This window comes from Dermacentor albipictus, unplaced genomic scaffold (genome assembly GCF_038994185.2).
Source record: "Dermacentor albipictus isolate Rhodes 1998 colony unplaced genomic scaffold, USDA_Dalb.pri_finalv2 scaffold_14, whole genome shotgun sequence".
Classification (NCBI taxonomy): Eukaryota; Metazoa; Arthropoda; class Arachnida; order Ixodida; family Ixodidae; genus Dermacentor; species Dermacentor albipictus.
In genome coordinates, this window is record NW_027225568.1 from 10920470 (window position 1) to 10940167 (window position 19698).

The 19698-nt window shown below is 44.3% G+C and overlaps 1 protein-coding gene across 16 annotated transcripts in view; it reads right to left on the bottom strand.

The window, feature by feature from the left end:
• The window catches only part of LOC135905850 (serine-rich adhesin for platelets-like), a 70014-nt gene extending 51984 nt beyond the window's left edge, over window positions 1-18030 (bottom strand). For 3 of the 16 annotated variants that reach the window (XM_065436954.2, XM_065436953.2, XM_065436947.2), the window contains exons 1-6: window positions 17762-18028; window positions 15966-16042; window positions 14378-14504; window positions 10901-10974; window positions 8570-8705; window positions 4473-4549 (exon numbers count right to left, since the gene is read on the bottom strand). In XM_065436954.2, the coding sequence (XP_065293026.1) occupies window positions 4473-4549; window positions 8570-8705; window positions 10901-10974; window positions 14378-14504; window positions 15966-16042; window positions 17762-17883 (613 nt within the window). In that variant the 5' untranslated portion in view covers window positions 17884-18028. Of the gene's footprint in view, window positions 1-1916; window positions 2044-4472; window positions 4550-8569; window positions 8706-10896; window positions 10975-14377; window positions 14505-15915; window positions 16043-17761 lie in introns of those variants that run through there. The other 13 variants (XM_070528675.1, XM_070528679.1, XM_065436950.2 and 10 more) reach the window with 11 other exon arrangements.
• Window positions 18031-19698: the final 1668 nt, after the last annotated feature.

Sequence of the window (19698 nt, forward strand, 5' to 3'; positions counted from 1 at the left end):
CTGGATTCCAAGGGAAGGGAAGCGTAGCAGGGGGCGGCAGAAAGTTAGGTGGGCGGATGACATTAGGACGTTTGCAGGGACAACATGGCCACCATTAGTACATGACCGGGGTAGTTGGAGAAGTATGGGAGAGGCCTTTGCCCTGCAGTGGACGTAACTAGGCTGATGATGATGATGATGATGAATGTACACCCATCTTGCCATCTCGGAAACTGAAGCCTCGTTTGTCAACACGTCTAAACCCACCTGCCAAGGCTTGTTCTGCCGCTCTTCGGCGAGCTTATTCTTTATTGCAACAACAAGTATATGGACATCCCAGACGCAGTTATGCCGTCGGCGTCACCATCGCCGTGACGTTCTGTATAAATTCCAAGGGCGATACTATGGTATGCGCTCCCACAACGCTGTGTGTGCGATTGTAAGCGCGCGTTTATTTAAATGGTCACGCACATCTTTGACATCAGACCAATGGTTTAATGCGCGAATAATGGACGCGCAAGCCTTTGAGGAACTTATGAATGGGGCATACATGTGCAATTATATAATATTACGCGTATGTGAAGCGAAGCGCCAATTCAGCGCAGTATGACTAAGCGAATCTGAAACAATCGAGAACGCGCATGCGAAGGCGCAATGCAGAGCACAGAGCAAGTGTGCTCGGTCAGTATTTCCTTCTTTATGTTTTCATGTCTTCATTTTTGTGGGGATGTCTTACACTGATAATTGCATAACGCGATGTTTTGGTGGGACGTTCTTGAACACAGGCGAAGTCGAGAGGAGCATATTGACGTAGCTGTTACCATTTATTTCTTACCCTCTCTGTGGAAAAAATGAAGGAAAGGCGCATTCTGGGCAAACTGTGTGGACTGGACTGGTCAGGGTGCTTGCACTTGCCGTATTATCGGTACAAGACTCGCTTGTTCAGTTGTCCTAGTAGTTGACATATCATAGCTACGTATCAATCAGGGTGAGAACTTCCCCACAATGACGTGCAGAAGTAGGGCAGGCTAACTTAAAAGAACATCTACTTTGATATCATCAACGATAGGGAGTGCTTAAATACAAGAAAAAAGAAATGGTGAGATTACGCAGTACTTCCCATGACATTTTGAGATAATTCATGTTTTCTTACTGAGATATCTGCGGCTAAGCAACTCATTCAATAACCTTTACCTAATAACTTTCGTTTTATGGCCTTAGAAGCGTTTGATGAAGGGAGTGACATGAAATATAACAAAAAACTGAATTCTAGGGTTTTTATGCACCAAAACTGCGATCTCATTATGTTGCAGGCTGTATTGTGGGTGCACGGAATAATTTCGACCACTGCTTATTAGCAGCGCACTTATGCTACACTGCATCGGTACACTTAGACATCCTCTATGTCATTGTACGCGCTTTCTTTTAGATGAACATCTCGCTCCTCACTATGTTCATCTCACCTCATTATGAGGCAAGCCTTAGTGTGGAAGTTCGGATTAATTTCGGCCACTTTTCTTACTGCATCTGTACCTACCCTACAAGGCCTCGTTAAACATAGATATGCTCTGTTTCATTTTGACATCTATCTCTTAGATGAACATCCTCCTCCCCATTATGTCCATATATCTCACAGGGGGAGTGAGTCCCCAAGGTAACCATCCTGAACGCATGTCTTCAGGTCTAAAAGGAGTAACATGCTGCCTGTTTTTTTTTTACTCTGTCCGTGTCCAGTCGCGCTCCTACAACTATTACGTAAGTCATGTCATGCTCCGTATGCCGACCGCTCAAAGCTGCTGATGCAGTGCCTGTTTCAGGCATCAGAGCTGGCCCTTACCGGGAGAAATTAGCGCGTACAGCCATGATTTTCCCCCGGGTAGCCTTCCCTCATGTCACCGAGTTTCTTTGGAATTAAACTTTTTTGAATGTGGGCTCACCGGGCGCCACTTTCTGTAATGGCAGGTGCTTGCTCCATGCCTGTGCGGCTTATGATTGACATCGCGTGATCAATGCTGGTGCTGGACCCCAGGTGCAGGTAACTCGTGTTACCCTTGTCAGTGACACCTGTACGGTACAAAAGTACAGAAAAGGTCTTCATTCCTCGCTTTGCAAGGGCAATTTATAGGAAATGAATGCTTCATTATTATCGAGGGTGCGAGGCAAGAAGTTTTAGTTGTGGGGGTACCATACTGCAGGGCTACCGGAGTCTATGTTTTTCCCATCTATAGCTATGTCTTGAATCGACGCAAGAACTTCGTGCTCAGCGATGGGGATACCGAGGACGAGCTTAATTGTTCTGAAGATTATTACGCTCTATCTCATATCGCCGACACAAAAGGAGAGTGTTCGAAGGAGAATAGGACATGTCGATTTTATGTGCGTGCAACCCTTGACCCACCATATTTGCTGGATTCTCTAGATATAGGCGCATTGAATACATGGTGGAGTTCTTTCCTTTTGCTAAACCATTACGAGCACTACGCCTAACGCGTTACAGAGGAGGACAAAGCAAAATTGAGAGGGCACACTTCTACCTAGGGATTATAATTTTTTTAAGCCTTATGAGAGATTGTTGAAGTCCTAGGACACATACATGTGTCACGACGTACTCGCCTTTCAGAAACTGGTTATCAGAACCCCATTTGGCCACTCCCGCGGCTCAAGTTCCTAAGCTCAGGCGGTAAGCAATGCATATTTAGCAACTCATTAAGAAATCGAAAACGGTGGTCCTCGCCAATGGCCTTGTGTATGCCACCAACAGACTATCAACGGAACATCAACAACAATTGGTCAATGCGATTATCTGAGACACGTGTTGCAGACAGAAGATTAGTTGGAAAAAAATATGGAAGTCTTAATTCACGGGGCAATGTCATTAAATCGTGCAACGGAAAGCGTCAAATTGCTTTAAAGCGTGGGATGTGCGGATAGCACTGCAAGGATTGTGGCTAGTAGCGCATGTTCCCAACGTGCGCTGAAATTGCGTGACATAGAAAAAAAAGGAGAAGGGGAGAGATTAGAAGGCGTGAATACTGCATAACTTTCGTCAGGATGCGAGGAGGTTCCCTACAAAACAAGGAAGGGTACACCTTATTGCTGAATACACCTTTATATTCAATCTGATTTGGAGAAAGCCAGCTAGGAATGATAATCGCATTATTACACCCAATGCCATAGTGTCTATGCCTTCGCACCTCAGAAAAGCATTAAACGCCAATTCCGAACCGGATCACTAAAGATTTGAGTTGCATTATCTTCGATTTCCAACGAACTACAGTGCGATTGATAAAACGTAATTTAAAGAGTTCATTTTTAAAGTCCAACATACTCACTTTTGCTAGTAACGCCGTTAAACTCTCAACGTGCATCAGTCAGTGTTACGAAATAGTTTGCACAGATACTGGCAGAACGAAAATTGCATGATATATCCGTAGAACGCTAATCAGCTCACAGAATAGAGCATTCGGTTTGGAAGGCCGTTGTATCAGCAAGGTGTAAACTTTCTTGTTAACACAGCGGTATAATTTTCAGGTGGTGTCACACTCATTGGAAATCGTTATGTACTGGGATTCTTAGTCTATGAATGCGATTGAAGCTCGGTAAAGTTTCTGAAGCATATGGTGGGGATACTAGGTAAAGATTTATGCTAACAGAGAGAAAAAACTAGGTAATAATTTTGTCTTATTGAGTTACGGTTTCATTAATTTTGTAATGTTTACTTTGCAGTTGTTGCTTTCTTTCCGAGTATAAAATATCCCTTTCAGTAAAAATTGATTTGCGCTGCACCAAATAGTAAACTGACTTGTATACGGTGGGATATGTCTGCTGCTGATAACATGCTACGCGTGAACAATTCTGCCGCTTTGCCGAACATGTTACAGCGCCGTTACAACCCTCCGCTATAGCAGACACCTTAAACGCCACCTTAAATGCAAATCACACGCTGGGATGGTATCGCGACATTTTCTCTTCTAAGTTTGATCGGTTCAAAGAAAAAAAGTATCCAGTGGTAGCGCGATGGACCCACTGAGATTCTGCTTGCTAAAAAAAACGGAAAACTAATTGACATGCACTGGTTCCAGTTGCGAGGTAATTGATCATGACATGGAACCTAGTCTCGCATTCTGACGTGACCATCTTGGAGTGTCCATTCGCAATTCAGCCATATAAGTACAATTTCCTTCAAAATCTTGAACTGCATGATGTCGTAATAGTTTGCATGTATTCCGGTCAACAAAGACTGAGCGAGAGCAAGGACAGGAAAGGCAGGGAGGTCAACAACACGAGCATCCGGTTTCCTAACGCACAGTGGGGTGAGGGAAAGGGGACACACATTTCTTCCAATGGACATTGATGAAGTGGCTCATGCGGAAACAGTGTTGGCGCCCCTGGTAACGTGCCTCTTTATACGCAATAAGTACACTTCTGCCACGCAACATTTTGAAACTATCTTCCATGTTTGTTGTAAAGGCGAGTGACCTAGGCTTACGTACCGTCGACGTTGTAAGTCCAGTCGGTTATTCGCCTCTGCTGAGTGTTCCATTGGTAAAGCCAGGCGTCGTCAGAAATGCTGCAATTATTAAAGGTGTTGGTGTTAGACACTTACAGCTGTGGCGAAAAAGTTGAAATTACATTTTGTTAAAACAAAGTTCAAGAAAGTCAAAGTACGGTTAAGTAAACGGGCTACTTGAAATGTGTCGCACTCACTAAAGGCACACTGCGCTGGCTGGAAAAGCACAAACGGCACATGGGGCAACATCTCGCGCAGGGCCCTCATCCACCATAGTCGAAACGGCACCTACCTTGACTTGCACGAACATTGTCTGCTTAATGGTCAAATTACAACGACTATAATGCCTCCGGGTGTAGTTCCCTACATAACATGCGTGCTCCATTTGCCGCAGTGACAGAATCTTAAGAATTCCGGAAGAAAAGGTTTTGCTCTATAGAAAATTTTTATGCAATAATAATAAAACAGGTTGGGGAAAGGAAGACACTGTGCAGATGGTTTCTGCAATGCTGATGCGAAGCAGCGCTCATGTTCGAAAAATTTCCCTTTACCCTCATGTTGTGATTCGGCATCGCTGTGAAGAATGGAGTATTTTTGCGCAAATTACATTCATGAGTCATGCATTCTGGAGCTCTGAGAAATACAGCGCATTAGGGGCTTAAATACATTGCTCTTAATAGAAAATAGATTTTGTCTCATAGCCAAGTGTCAATTTTAACAGTTCAGAATGAGAGGATGAATTCGAATGATTTGGGGCTCAACGAAGATTGAGCTCATAAATATTTCTTTGCAATCTATGCTAAGTTTGCTACAGCGATGCCAGTCGCAGCTGCTTATCTGATAATTTTATGAAGGATCAAGTTGCCATAGATGGTGGAGGTTAATGTCTGCGCACTCCAGAGAGAGCCATCGAATTACTCGATAGTTTCGTCCGAATGCATTCTTGCTTCTTATTACTTCTTTTTTCCAATAAAGGTCGTGGGTTCGAGCGCCCTAATTAGGCTACCATAATTAAGTGTACCTTAGTCATATACACCCTAATTAACACCAAATGCTGTGGATTCGACTCCTATCAAAGGTCCTGACTTCAAGTGCCTGTATTGATTCTACAATAATTGACTGTCTTTTATGGCATGGTTAGTGGCGTTGATGTGGCAGCGATGTGAAATACGCCGATGACGACGAACGAGCCAGTAGTGATACAAGCACTCCAATTTTCTGTGCGATCACAATGCCACCTTAAAACAGAGATCTAAGGCTTTCCGCCTTAATAATATGTCCGTTGACGGATACACTGTACAGATGAGCGTAGGTGAAATGCGAGGTACTTTGCAATTATTCGCAAATGGTAAAGAGTACCGCAGCCCCCCTCCCCCCCCCCCCTTGTGGTGACTTTCCACTTCTTTATCACCACAATATAAAGTCGCATAGGTTTGCTTTTTTAAAACAATTCGGAATCCTTTACTATAGATTTCAGTGTTAAAAGAACCCTTAAGAGCAATACCAGACGTGGTTTCAATGACCCAACTACTCGGAGCGGGAAAAGGGTCAGCTTCCCAGCACTTTGTTTTCTCTTCAAAATACATCGGTCGCCCTTAGGCAACAGGCAATACCACAAGTAATCATCCTGAGCCAAACTATTGCTGTTGCTCCAGCGGCCTTATGTTTAGATTACCGGACTTTAATGTATCTGTTATATTTGTATCAAATTCGTTAACACTGACCCACATGCGTACAATTTATCTCTCCCACACAGCACACGAAACAACCGACATGCGCATAATCTATTGCATCATACAGCACGTGCGCGAGTAGGTTAAATTCAAGTACGTTCATGTTTAAAGGCGCAGTGGATAAAATATGCCGACAATAAAATTTCCTGGTTTTCAATCTCAGTCTTCCGATCTGCATTTCATCACTGATTGCAATCTGCTTTACTGTAACATAGATAACCTGTATTTTTCTTTATTTCTTTTGCTTTCGTGGCACATGCTTGTTTTTCTTAATTGAAATAATGAACATTTCCAGCTATAACTTCTAAGCTCTATATTTTATAAATTTGTATATGAGCAGTAGGAACAATTGGGCGAGTTTATGTGCTAACATAATTGTAAATCTGACCTTGAGAGGCAGCTCGCCGTCCCTTGTTTCTTTTCTCTGTGTGCGGCCTGGCGCTATTTCGGAATTAGGTTTGTGTAGTGGCAGTTATTCTGTTACTTTTGTTGACGTGACTCAGCCAAATATGTGCGACGAATAAACCCACGTGACGTTCCTTTGTAAGTCTTCCTTAACTCTACTGGCTTATGTGGTTTCTATATCGAAATATGTACCTAATTAGTAAAAGGAAGTATATAAACCACACAATGACAATTGATAAAATAAGTAAATATTTATCATTTTGTAAAGAAAATAGAAATTTTTACTCGGCAAATATATGAATCAACATTTAGCCGGAGTCCTTCGCACGATCAATGTCGGCCTTAATTCAATCAAAAGCACTGATTAGGTTTCTATATGTTCTACCCAAGACAAGTAAACTCTTTATTCATCTTACTAAATATTTCACCGACTATTATGATACTTCCGAATGCCTAATTTGAGCCCAGCTGCATACGTGTTTTCATTTCGCGATATATTGGCAGGTGCGGACAGTGTCTCGTGAAGCATGTTGCAAACGGAGCCAGGTGTGGCGCGACTGCCTCGCTAAATGGGAGATCGCGAGAGGCAGTGCGTGGGTGACGCGTGGGCGCGATTCACTACAGCCGCCGCTGTCGTCACTTCAATGTCGTAATCCCACTGTCGTCATGCAGTCACACCACCCTCGTTGATGTATCGACATCATTTTTTTTTCGTTAATCGGCCGCAGTTGTGCTGTCGCCATTGTGTCGGGATTATGCCGTCGTTTTCATGCCATCGTTGTCATTGCGTTGTCGTCACACAGACGCTATCATGCATTCGTTATTACGGTATAGCCATCATGCCGCCTTGGCAGTGCGCTCATCCTCATTATCGTTTTTTCGGCGGTTGCTTTACCGTCGTCGTCATGTCGCCCTTGTCATACCTCCATCATGACTTAAGAATCCACCTGGTTTGTGATGCCATCGCCATTGTACGACTTTACCATCACATCAATATCATTCTTTAACATTAAAATTAAGTTGTAAGGTTTTACGTGCAAAAAACAAAGACCTGATTATGAGGCACGCCGTAGTGGGGGACTCCGGAAATTTGGCCACCTCGGGCTCTTTAACGTGCACCAAAATCTGAGTACATGGGTGCTTTTGCATTTCGCCCCCATCGAAATGGGGCCGCCGTGGCCGGGATTTGATCCGGGGAGCTCGTAATATCATTCCTTCTTATTCCATCATAGCGTTAGCGTCATACAGTCATCATACCTCCAGGCTCATAGGTTACCTTGGTATGTGAAAATCATAACAAAGCGGTACAATATTTGAGCACAAGGCATAAAGTGGAATCCTCGAAAGTAAACATTATCGCTGCACTCTAAAATGAACGTCACTTAAGCAATATGGCTCGTCACTGCATTGTTCGATTGCTTTAGACACCCGCCGTGGTTACTCAGTGCCTATGGTGTTAGGCTGCTGACCACAAGGTCGCGGGATCGAATGCCGGCCACAGCGGCCGCATTTAGGTGGGGGCAAAAGCCGAAAACACCCGTGTACCTAGATTAAGTGCACGTTAAAAAAACCTGGTGATCGAAATTTCCGGGGTCCTCCACCACGGCGTGCCTCATAATCAGAAAGTGGTTTTGGCACGTAGAACCCCATTTTTTAACTTAATTTTCTATTTAGACGGATGCCTTTCTCTGCACTAACTTTGCAAATGCATAAGGCGTAGTACGTACGCATTTGACAAACTTGCAAGGATGCTGAGCATGAGAAGCATGTTAGCACCATGTCACGTGCTTAGAGGAATGGTTGATATTGTGCGCGTTACACGCATTAGAGCTCTCCTCTATAGAAAAAGTTTGACAGTGGAGGCATAGTTGAACCACAGGCAGCATTACGCACCATCTGTGATTTGCTTTATGCAAGGAAATTATTTCAAACGTGGGCGCACCTAGCAAGGTTTTCCGGAATGGCCGATGCTTTCTCCATGCAAGCGCGGCTTGTACTGGGCTGTGCGTGATTGATGCTGCTGCTGGACACCATAGGTAGGGAACTGGTGATTCCGCTTTCGGCGATATGTACATGGCCTGAGAGAATAACAGAGGTGTTAGCTCGTAAATGTGCAAGGGTCATTCAACGATCCTCAACATTTCGTGCTGAAAAAAAAAAACCACGAAGATTTAGTTGAGGTTTAGTGTTAGAGTAACCCGACTTCAGTACTTCCGTATGCGGTGCTCTTTCTGTGAATATGGTTTCAATACTGATGACGAAATAGACGTGCTTGACGTAACTCTTGCAATGTAGAATTTTCCTTAATATAAGTGCTCTATTTAGTACACCAGAACATAACACAACAGTGTTCCATGCTGAATACGAGATTACGCATTTTTAACGCAATAGCCCTATGGGCCTCGCGTCACAGCTAATTCGGTGTTTGCGTCCGGCGCCGGCGTTCACCATCTTGTGAGCAAAAAATCATTCCGAATCAGGCATACCGAATCACGCAGGCCTTCCGTGTTGCGCAAATGTGTTACTGAAAGATGTGAGTTTAAGTAAAATGCGTCAGAAATATAGTAAAGTTCGAGTTACACACAACCTACTGACATGATAGCATCAGATTGTAATTTGAATATACGAGAAAACTTTCTTTTACGCGGGAAGTCAAGCACAAACCAATTTTCCAGCGCTTCTACCTCTCTTGCACCACGGGCAGTGGCGTACCCATTTCCGTGCAAAACCATCCAGATGGCGCTCGCCTCCGAGCTTAAGCGGCCCACGCAAGAAGCCGCGTTTCAACCAGAAAGCTCGCTTTCGTGCACAGTGTATGCGGCCAGCGCTTCCCGGTAAATATTACGGTTACGTAAGATGCAGTTACCGGGAAGCGCGATAAGGGGCCAGGGATCATTGAATGGTATCACGTTCCACTCTTAAAGGCGAAGCTAAAGCGTCCTGCAAATGTCGTGTCTACAATCGGGGTCAAATCTTGGTCAAAATATGCAATCTTGGTCAAATATGTAATCGGGGTCAAATATGTAATCGGGGTCAAAATATGCAAAATTCCGTAAGTTAGCTTTTGCACAAACCTAACCTCCCTTAAGCATAAAGGCCAGGTTCTCCTTATAGTAAAGCTCCTTAGTAGCGCAAAAAACTAAAGTTTAGCTCAGGGGATTGTCTAAATACATGACAAATACGCGGTAACTACTGCAATAAATTTGCTGATGTCTTTGCACTTAAACGAAAACGTTAAATTGTAGGGACTGGAGCAAACTAAGTTTTGCTTTGCCTGTGAATGTTTTATAAAAATTTCAATATGGAAGAATTTGTAACATATGAGCAATATCAAGCTTTCATATATAATAGAGCAATAAGAAGGATAATACAGTTTTGGAAACATCTAAAGATACATCTAAAGTGGTCAGAATGATATATTACGCGGCCCTCTGAAATATGATACTGTGTTCTGGGCTGGACTTTGAGAAACGCTCGTAAACATTCAGAATTTTTGTAAATTGGTAATTCATGAACCAATATTGGCCGCCTTAGGTGCTCTGGAACATGCAGTTTTAAAGAACTGAGATATCTTTTTTTTTTGGCGGGGGGCAGACCTACGAATTTGTAAACTACGTCCTTGTCAGTTGTGTCTTCCAAGTATGGCTATCACGCTGTATGGCTTTCACGCACCAACTTTCATATCAGCTACTGTTTTAATTCGCATTGGGGCTGTTCATATGGGAACAAACACGGTGAAGCTTGTAAAGTGTGTCCCTTTCTGCAGTAAATGCATCGCTGCCATGGCCCATCTGAACGTTCTTTCAGTTGAGGGTGCTTAAGCGTCTTCGCAAGTGGCATCGATGGTCGAATGCCATGCCGTACATACCCGTGACATCCCTGGCATCGTTGTGGCTGTGGGTAAGGGTGGTTGAACTCAGGGCTTGTGAACGGAGCTTGCGCTACATTCTTATGTTGTCACAGTATACTGGATGAGGCAAAGAATGCTTAGCAATAAAATGACAACCGAATCAACAAAAGTTTGGATCAACCGAATATCGAAAAGCGGTGGGAATGATATTTACTCAACCACACATCATACAGCGCCGATGCTGTTTAACATTTGTGTCAAGTTGAAGGTCCTCTGGTCGTCAAAATAAATCCCGAGTCTCACTATGGTGTGCCTCATAAAATCGTCGTTTTCACACTTAAAACCCCAGTATTAATTCATTCATGCTGTTTAAGTGCAACGAAGGCATGGTATAGCAGTGACCGAAAACATTCCCGCACCTACCGCAGTCAGTAGATCTGACATCAGCCGTGAGGTACTGCGTGTTCCATTGGTCAACACGGGTTGACTGAAAAATTCTGCAACACAAGACAGATATTCACATAAACACTGAGGCAACAGTTGAACAAAGATTGTAGCGAAAGCCAATGTTTCGACTAGAGGACACAGCAGAACAGGTCAAGTTCTTTTGAGGAAACGTTTGCCTTCAAAATCCTTAACGCACACAGGCATATGGCACTGAATCAATATACTGCAATCTATGACATCGGAATCGAAGAGGTCTCGTGCCAATATAGACGCAATCTTCACGGAACGGCGAAGCTATTACATCTATAGCATGATATTATAACAATAAGGAAAGTAAGGCTAGTAGAATTTTGTGTGTATTCTAATAACGGCTCACGTATTACCCACATCAATGTTATAACACGTGCCCAATGACACGCATACACGTAACCTTACGACGTCTAAAATTCCCGGTCAAAAAGATGGCGTGATAAGGAGGGCCGGCGAAGGAGACTGCAGGGGCTTGTCCCAAAACGAACGTTCCCTGATGCCGCGACCCTTTACACGTGATTTACGCCGCACAAATCGAGAGAGCGGGAAGAATTTCGTATCAAGGCGTCATAATTCTCTGCTCGCCGTCTCTTTGTCACCTCGTCCCCCCCTCCCTCACGCGTAGAAGTTCACGTGACTTCCAAAAGAGCCTGTGCGGCACATGTGCAGTGAAACTGAGGATAAAACGGTGGTGGCGACGATGCGAGAGCGCCTCGAGGTTTCATATCATAATCTTTCTTATATTATCACCTAGAGGCCAATAGACATCACATTATCATCACATTATCACCTCAGACAGACATCACATTATCACCTAGCTTTCTAATAGACATCGTGCTGCCATGGTAATGCGGGGATATGGGTGTCCGAGGAGCCGTCTCTAAGGTGGCATGGCTTGAAACGTGGCCTTGACTTCATAGACACCACATTTATTAAACTGAAATATTCCCAATATGTTTTCATCCAGCGGCACAACATCTTTTGGTAACGTGTATTCGCCTACAGTGTACAAGCGTACGCTAGTAAAATGTTGCCATGCTTACGCAAATCTTTTCTGTTCCCCAACATCACGGGCCCGCAGGCAGTCTATAGATTTCATATAATTTTACATCCAAGCACAAGCGCTCATGACTGAAAATAACAAATTATTGGTTAACATTAAAGAAAGAACTGGTCATTACATACTATTTTAGCAAAAAAAAATCAAGCATCATTAAAGACGAAGCGGTGCTGGTCATGCGCGTCTCTTGAGGTGTCCTGGCTCTGCGAAAACGATGCCGATCCTGTGCCTCCACGTCCCACGTTCCCATGCATGCTACACAAAAGCGCCGCGGAAGTTTTTCTTCTACGTAATGCACTAAAAACCGATGCACCTTCTCTATTTGCCAGCAATAGAGAACTTGCTGTCTTAAGCGCCTACTGTGATTTGTATCTCGCTAATATGGTTATTTACACAACTTACACATACGGGGAGACTGGCAGATGCAGGCGCTCTTAATGCTATACATATTCCGTGCATGTGTGGCACAAGGTATACAATGTATGATCCATATCAGAGGGTTGTGTCAATGCAGAAACCATTGCTGAAGGTGTATGGAAACCCTCTTTGAATACGGTAAGAGAACCGCAACAATGTGTACCGAGTGACATTAGTAGCAGGGAAGCCAAATGATGTTGCGCGGCATGCTGCAATTAGCCAAGAATTTAACATTGGACATTGAACACTGACCTAAAACATGACAGGCTATTTGTAATGTTCGGCCGAAGATCTCGTAAGGTTGTGAAACAACACAGTTACGTTGGCTATTCAGCGAGTGTTAATGGCGGATACATGCGCAGCCGTGTATCTGTGAAACGGTTGCGTCATTTCTCAACGCGGCTCAACCCACCTGCCAATGTTTGTTCTGCCGCTCTGTGGTCAGCTTATTCTTTATTGTGATAGCAAGTATATGGACAATCCAGACAGTTGTGCCATCGGCGTCGCGATCGCCGTGTTGTTCCCTGTAAATTCCAAGGGCGATAGTGCGGTCTCCACTCCCACGACGCTGTGTGTGCGAGTGTAAGCGCGCGTTCAACTGGTTACGCACATCTTTGAACTAAGATCAATGGCTTTAATGCGAGAATAATGGACGCGTAAGTCTTGGAAGAGTCCTGGTATCGGGCACACATGCACTGTTATAATATTGCGCTAATTTCAACCGGACTGCCAACCAGTGCCGTATGACTATGTGAATCAGTCAAACAATCGAGAACTCGCACGGATGCATGAAGCATAGCCCGGAACAACTGTGCTTGGTGAGGCTTTCCTGCTCCACAGACTTTTTCCATATCGCATTGTACTGCTTTATGTTTTCCGGTCTTTTCATTTTTGTGGTGAAGTCATACACTGAAAATCGCTTAAAATCGTCTCGTTGTGAATTGCTTCACACATGCGAAGTGGAGACAAGCTTATTGACGTAGCTTTTACTACTTATTTCTTGTCCTCTCAGCGTAAAGAAAAAACGAAAGGCGAATTCGGACCAAAGTGGGCTGACTAGACTGGCCAGAGTGCCGGCACTTCTTTACACAAGCACTGAAACATGCCGTATTATTGGTACAAGACTCGCTTGTGCTGTTGGCCTAGTGGTTGACGTATCACAGCTAGGTATCGATCTAGGTGACAAGTCGCCCTGCGAGACATAACTACGGCCGGCTAAATTTAAAAGAACAGGTACTTTGACATCATCAACGATAGGGAGGGCTTAATTACCAAAGAGAACAAATGGTAGAATTATGCAGTACTTTCCTTGACATTGAGATATTTCGTGTTCTTCTACTGAGATATCTTCGGCTCACCAACTGCTTAAATTACGGTTACCTAATAACGTTCTTCTTATGGCCTGTCATACGTATGGTGGAGGTAAAAATATTACAAATTCAAAAACTTGATTCACGTGTTTTTATTTGCGAAAACCACGATCTCACTATGAGGCAAGTCTTAGGGTGGAAGTACGGATTAATTGCGGCTACTTTTCTTGCTGCCTGCCTACCCAACCTACACGGCCTCGGTGAACTCGGTAGATGAACACCTTCCTCGCTAGATGAAAACCTTCCTCCTCACTATGTTCATATATTTCACAGGGTGGAGCAAGTAACCAAAGTAGCAATCCTGAAAGCGTGCCTTCACGTTTACGGGAGTGCAACATGCTTCCTGATTTTTCTTTTTACTCTGTTCATGTTCAGTCGCGCTCATGCAACTATTACTTATGTCATGGCAAGTTCCGCCTGCCGAGCGCTCAAAACTCCTGAGGCAGGGCCTGTTTCAGGCATCAGAGATAGCCCTCCCCGAGAGAAATTAGTGAGTACAGGCATGATTGTTCCCCGGGTAGCCATCTCGTGTTGCTGAGTTTGTTTAGAATTAAACTTTTCTAAATGTGGGCTCACCTGGCGCCGCCTTCTACAATGGCTGATGCTTGCTCCATGTCTGTAAGGCTCGTGCTGGGCGTTGCGTAATCAATGCTGGTGCTGAACGGCTGGTGCACGTAACTAGTGCTGCCATATTCACTGACACCTGTACGGTGCAGAAATACAGCAACGGCGTTCATTCGACAGTGTGCAAGGGTGATTCATAGGAAATGGATATTTCATTATTATAGATGGTGCGACACAAGACCCTTTTAGTAGTGGGGGAACGATACTGCACTGCTACCGGAGTCGATTCTTTTCCTTTCTGCAACTATGTCTTGAATGGACGGAAGAACGTCGTGGCAATGGGGATACCGAGCACGATTTTAATCCTTCTGAAGATTACTACGTTGTATCTCATATCATTGGCGCAACAGAACAGTATTCGAAGGAAAACAGGACGCGTCCATTTCAGGTGCGTGCAACCCTTGACACAGCATATTTGCTGGATTATCTACTTATAGGCGTATTGGATACGTCGGGAAGTTCTTGCTTTCAGCAAAACTATTACGAGCACTAGACATTGCATGTTACAGATGAGGAGAAAGAAAATTGAGAGGACCCATTTCTACTGAGGGATTATAATTTATTGTTTTAAGCGTGATCAGGAATTCTTAACATCCTATGACAGATACATGCGTTAGTCAACGACGTACTCGCCTTTCAGAAACTGGTTATTCGAAGCCCATTTCGCGACTTCTGTGGCTGAAGTTCCTAAGCGGGGCTGTTACCAAAGCGTTAACATTTGAGGTAGTGGCACGCTCAGAGGAAATCACTATGTACTATGACTGTTAATCTGTCAACGCGAATAAATTTGTGGAACTTGCAGACGCGTATGATTTGGTTAATAGGTAAATATTTATGCTAACAGAACGCGAAGAACTAAGCAACAATTCCGTCTCTTTTGCGTTACATATTCATTAAATTGGTAATCTTTATGCTGCTGTTGTTGCTTGGCGTTATATGTTGCAGCGTCAAATGGTCGGTTGCTCGTGACATGCTATGCGTGAGCAATCCTGACTCTGTGCCGAAAACGTGAGAGCACCGTTATGACCGTCCGGTATATGCATCTAAAACGCCACCCTAATCGCAGATTACTATGTGCATTGGCATGAAAACATTTCTTTGTCTACTAAATCTGATCGGTTCAAGGGAAAAATTACGGTGGTAGCACGACGAACCCAGCAAGATTTTCTTTGGCAAATAAAATTGTATGCCAATCGTCGCACGCTGATTGAAATTAATAGTGGTTAAATGATCAGGGCATGCAACGTAGTAGGGGTCTCTGCTTCACGGACACGCTCCAGCTAGGAGCGTGTCCTCGTAGTTCGCCTTTGAGAGAATTCGCTCAGAAACTTGAAATGCCTAGCTTTTGCATGACCCCACTTGTATTCACATTAGCACAAATTTCTTACTATGGTCAGTGATAAGGTGGTTCATGTCGGAAAGCGACTTAGTGCCGCTGGTAACGTGCCTCCGTATACGCAATAAATGCACAGCTGCCACAATGGACGTACGGGCTATCTCCCATGGTCGTGGTAAAGATGAGAGACCACCGCCCACGTACCGTCGACGCTGTAAGTCCTGTCGGTTATTGGCCTGGGCTGAGTGTTCCAGTGGTAGCGCCAGGCGTCGTCAGAAATGCTGCAATTAATGAAGCCGATGATGTTATGCTCTTACAGCTGTGACAAAAAGTTGAAATTATGGTTTATTAAAAGAACGTGTACAAAAAACGAAGTACTGCTTTGTAAGACGCTAATTGCAATGATTCGTTCTCAGTAAAGGCACACTGTACTGGCTCGCATAGGACTAGCTGCACGAGGCGCTTTGTCTGGTGCAGGGCACTAATCCAGTATATTCGAAACGGCACCTACATTGACTTGCACAAACACTATCAGTTTAACTGGTAGAGTACTTACAATGTCAACGATCCTTACAAATGTAGTGGGGTATATAAAATGCGTACTCCCATTTCCATGGTGACAGAATACGAACAATTTCAGAATAAGATATTTTGCTACATGGAAAATTTTTTTGAATAATAAAACCGGTTGAACGATAAAAATGACACTGCAGAGATTATTTCTGTAGTTCTGATGCAAGCCAACGTTGATACTAAAAAAAATATCACTAGTAGAAGCCTCCCCCCTACCCCGGTCAGTCAACGCACGCGTGTTAGCCGGCGTGTCAAAGGCTTCTGACAACTCCGGCAGAAAAAAAAAAGAGGAACGGAAAGGAAAAAAAGGGGGAGTGGGGATACGGCAAGAAATCAACCTCAGTGTTGTTGCCTATAGCTTGAAGTTTAGCAGAGCGAATACATTCCAATGCTCCCTTTGACGCGTTTATGCCTATTGGTTGCAATGTCTTGAACTTATGGTTAAGATATGATTCTCTGTATTTTCTTTCTCGTTCAGAACGGAAGTTTGACTAAGATGTAGAGTTTAAGTTCATCGAAGTTATGACCTGGTTGGTTGAAATGCTCGGCGACGGCGTCGAAACGTTGGCTTCTGCCTTGACCTTGTTCACGTTTTGCTCATCGTTCTGAATTTCCATCTCCCGCATTCCCCGTGTTTAAGCTGGAAGTCAGTGCGACACATAACCGTCTTAACGGAAGACGGCGCCCAGTGAAGTGCAGTCAGCTACCATTTTCGAAAAAAATGGAGGCGTATACTGGGAATGCGTATAGTTAGCGCGAGAGTATGCACCCTCTCCCCTCTTTTTTCGACAGCGCCATCCGCGTATTGCTGTAGCTTGGTTTCGAGGCTATTCGCCACCCTTTCGTGTGTTCCCACTTACATTGCTCGCGATAGTACTCACCAACTCGGCAAATGAAGTCAGGCAGTGCGCGTTAAACTAATAAACTCCGACGTTTTAGGTGCCAGAAACAGGACCTGATAAAACGCGTCCTACAGTAGAAACAGCATATAGACTTTCACCACCGGGGCTTTTTTAACGAGCACCTAAATGCAGGTAAGCGCGACTCTTTTTACAGTGTGCTATCATCGAAATAGCGTGGTAACATCTGGAAATGTAGCCGGGACTTGGACCTACAGCATGCAGTGCTGGGTGTGCAGTGGGAAAATCATACATATGCGAAAAATATTTTATTCGTTAAATAAATTAGTTTCTCTTTGTGACAAGTTTTATCCCGAACGCTAAGCAGCTTTGTTCTGAACATAACCATACGCACCGCCCGTGCATCGAAGCGCCTATATGCAAGTCTCCAATTCAAAAGCTCAAGTTGGCCGTCAACAAAGACTCGAAATGGGTGGGAACATCCGTACAGATGTGAAAGCCTATTACGTGGTTCATGTCTAAGGGTAACAATATTCAATGAAAAATTGATAAGCAGTAATAGCTTACGTTGGGTAGGTGCCCAAAGAAGACGAAGCACCCCGAGTGTTTTCACGGTTTGCGCTTAGGGTTTCTTCATCCGTGAAGCTGAACACAGGAGGCGTGTGTTCGTTGACTCTTTCTTCAGCCATGCCTGATGTTTGGATGGCAACGAACTGGCGTGTATTCACGAGTACGTGATGCTGAAGCTCCGCGCATGCGCAGCCGATGCCCAAAACGAACGGAAGCAAACATCGCTTTTGGCAGTTCGGGATTTAGAATAAGTTGACGTCGCATATATGAAAATTCGAGAGATAGGGCGCGCCACTAGGTTGATGCTAAAGTAGAAATTTTGCAATGATAGCAGAGGCACCCCGATTACCCGTGATATCTTTCCGTTGAATCATCTAAATAAACTAACCCTCACTTCCCCCTCCCCCCCCAAAAAAAAAAAATTAGTGTTCATGTGACGACATCACTGCTATTTTTATGCTCTTGTCAAAGTGCGCCGTGGAGACGTCACTCTTTTGTATCGACTGTGGTTGGGCGTTGCCTTTACCAAAGCCTATGCATTCCGCATTGAGATGACCGACACCGCAACCTATGGCCACTGCGGCCGTGAGGAATCGATTGACCATATTTTGCACACCTGCCCGCGGTACAGTCTACAGAGGGAATGCCTTCGTTATAAACTTGACCAGCTGGGCAACCAACCAATATCGGAAAAAAAATTTCACACCATCGAAAGGGCCTAACGTCACAGAAGAAGGCTGTGCAAGCACTATTGCGCTTTTTGTGATCTACTGGCCTTTGTGAACGTCTTTAACTGGAACACCTTTATGTGTGTGTGTGTGCGTGTTTTTTCAACGCTTTCTTCTCTGTCCTCTTTCCAACCCCTACCTCCCATCCTCACTGTAGTGTAGCAAGCAGGAGACTGATATCTGGTTAACCTCCCTGCCTCCCCTCTTCATCTCTCTCTCTTGTGCAAGCGAAGTACACAGTTTGCAGGGGATAAATTGTTGTTCGTGTAAGGACTTGTGAATGTGTAGAAGGTATACGAGTTAAATTAGCGATAAGCAGCGGGTTATTACCAGATGCGACAATTTTGCTGACTATCACGCTCACGCTCAAATGAAGCCGACAGTTCGTATCGCCGGACGAGGTACGCTCACTTTTCTCTGTTATCCATAAATTGCAGTTCTGCTTTCCCAACACCAAGCATAAGGAACTGCAGCTGCTTCGCAGTTCCCGCGCTTCTTCGGTGACGAACGCTCATGCGTTGCGCATAGCCGTAGCTCAGTCAGGCCTCGCGCACTGGGGTCAGTCTCGCGTCCCGGTCATCGAGTATGACTGGGCCACAGTCGTAAATTGCGTTTCATGCCGACCATGATGAGCGCTGTAGTTTTTAAATTTAATATGCTGCTGATCACTCCCAACGTTATACATATGTGCCGTACAACATTTGTTCAAATATGGGATACAACCAACCAAGGGTGACCGCTTTATAACGCTGCGAATATGATAGCAGATGATGGCGGAGCTGAGTCGGAACAAGCCGAGTCAGTAGTCGAGTCAGTTTTCGCTGTGCTCTTGGCGTGTACACATTCAAACTCATTTTTCTCGCCCTCGTTTGAACCACGAGTGGGAGAGGCTTCATTTAGTTGCGCTTTCAGTGCAATTTGAAGATGATGGCTCTATAAAAGAATTGCCGCCACATCAAATATGACATATTGCTTAGAACGAATGAAGGTAAGATGAGACGCTGATCGTTTGAAGCTTGTTTTATATCGCGCAGGCTGTAGCGTGCCATTTCTATTCCCAGCAGCTACATAATACTGCATTAGAAATACACTATAGGGAGCATCAATACGCGGTTTCAACTCGCTTATGGTTCAGGCAATGCTTATTTAATTCCATCCGGTGCATGCGCCGGAAAAGCTCACTAAATAAAGTTTTTCATTTATTGA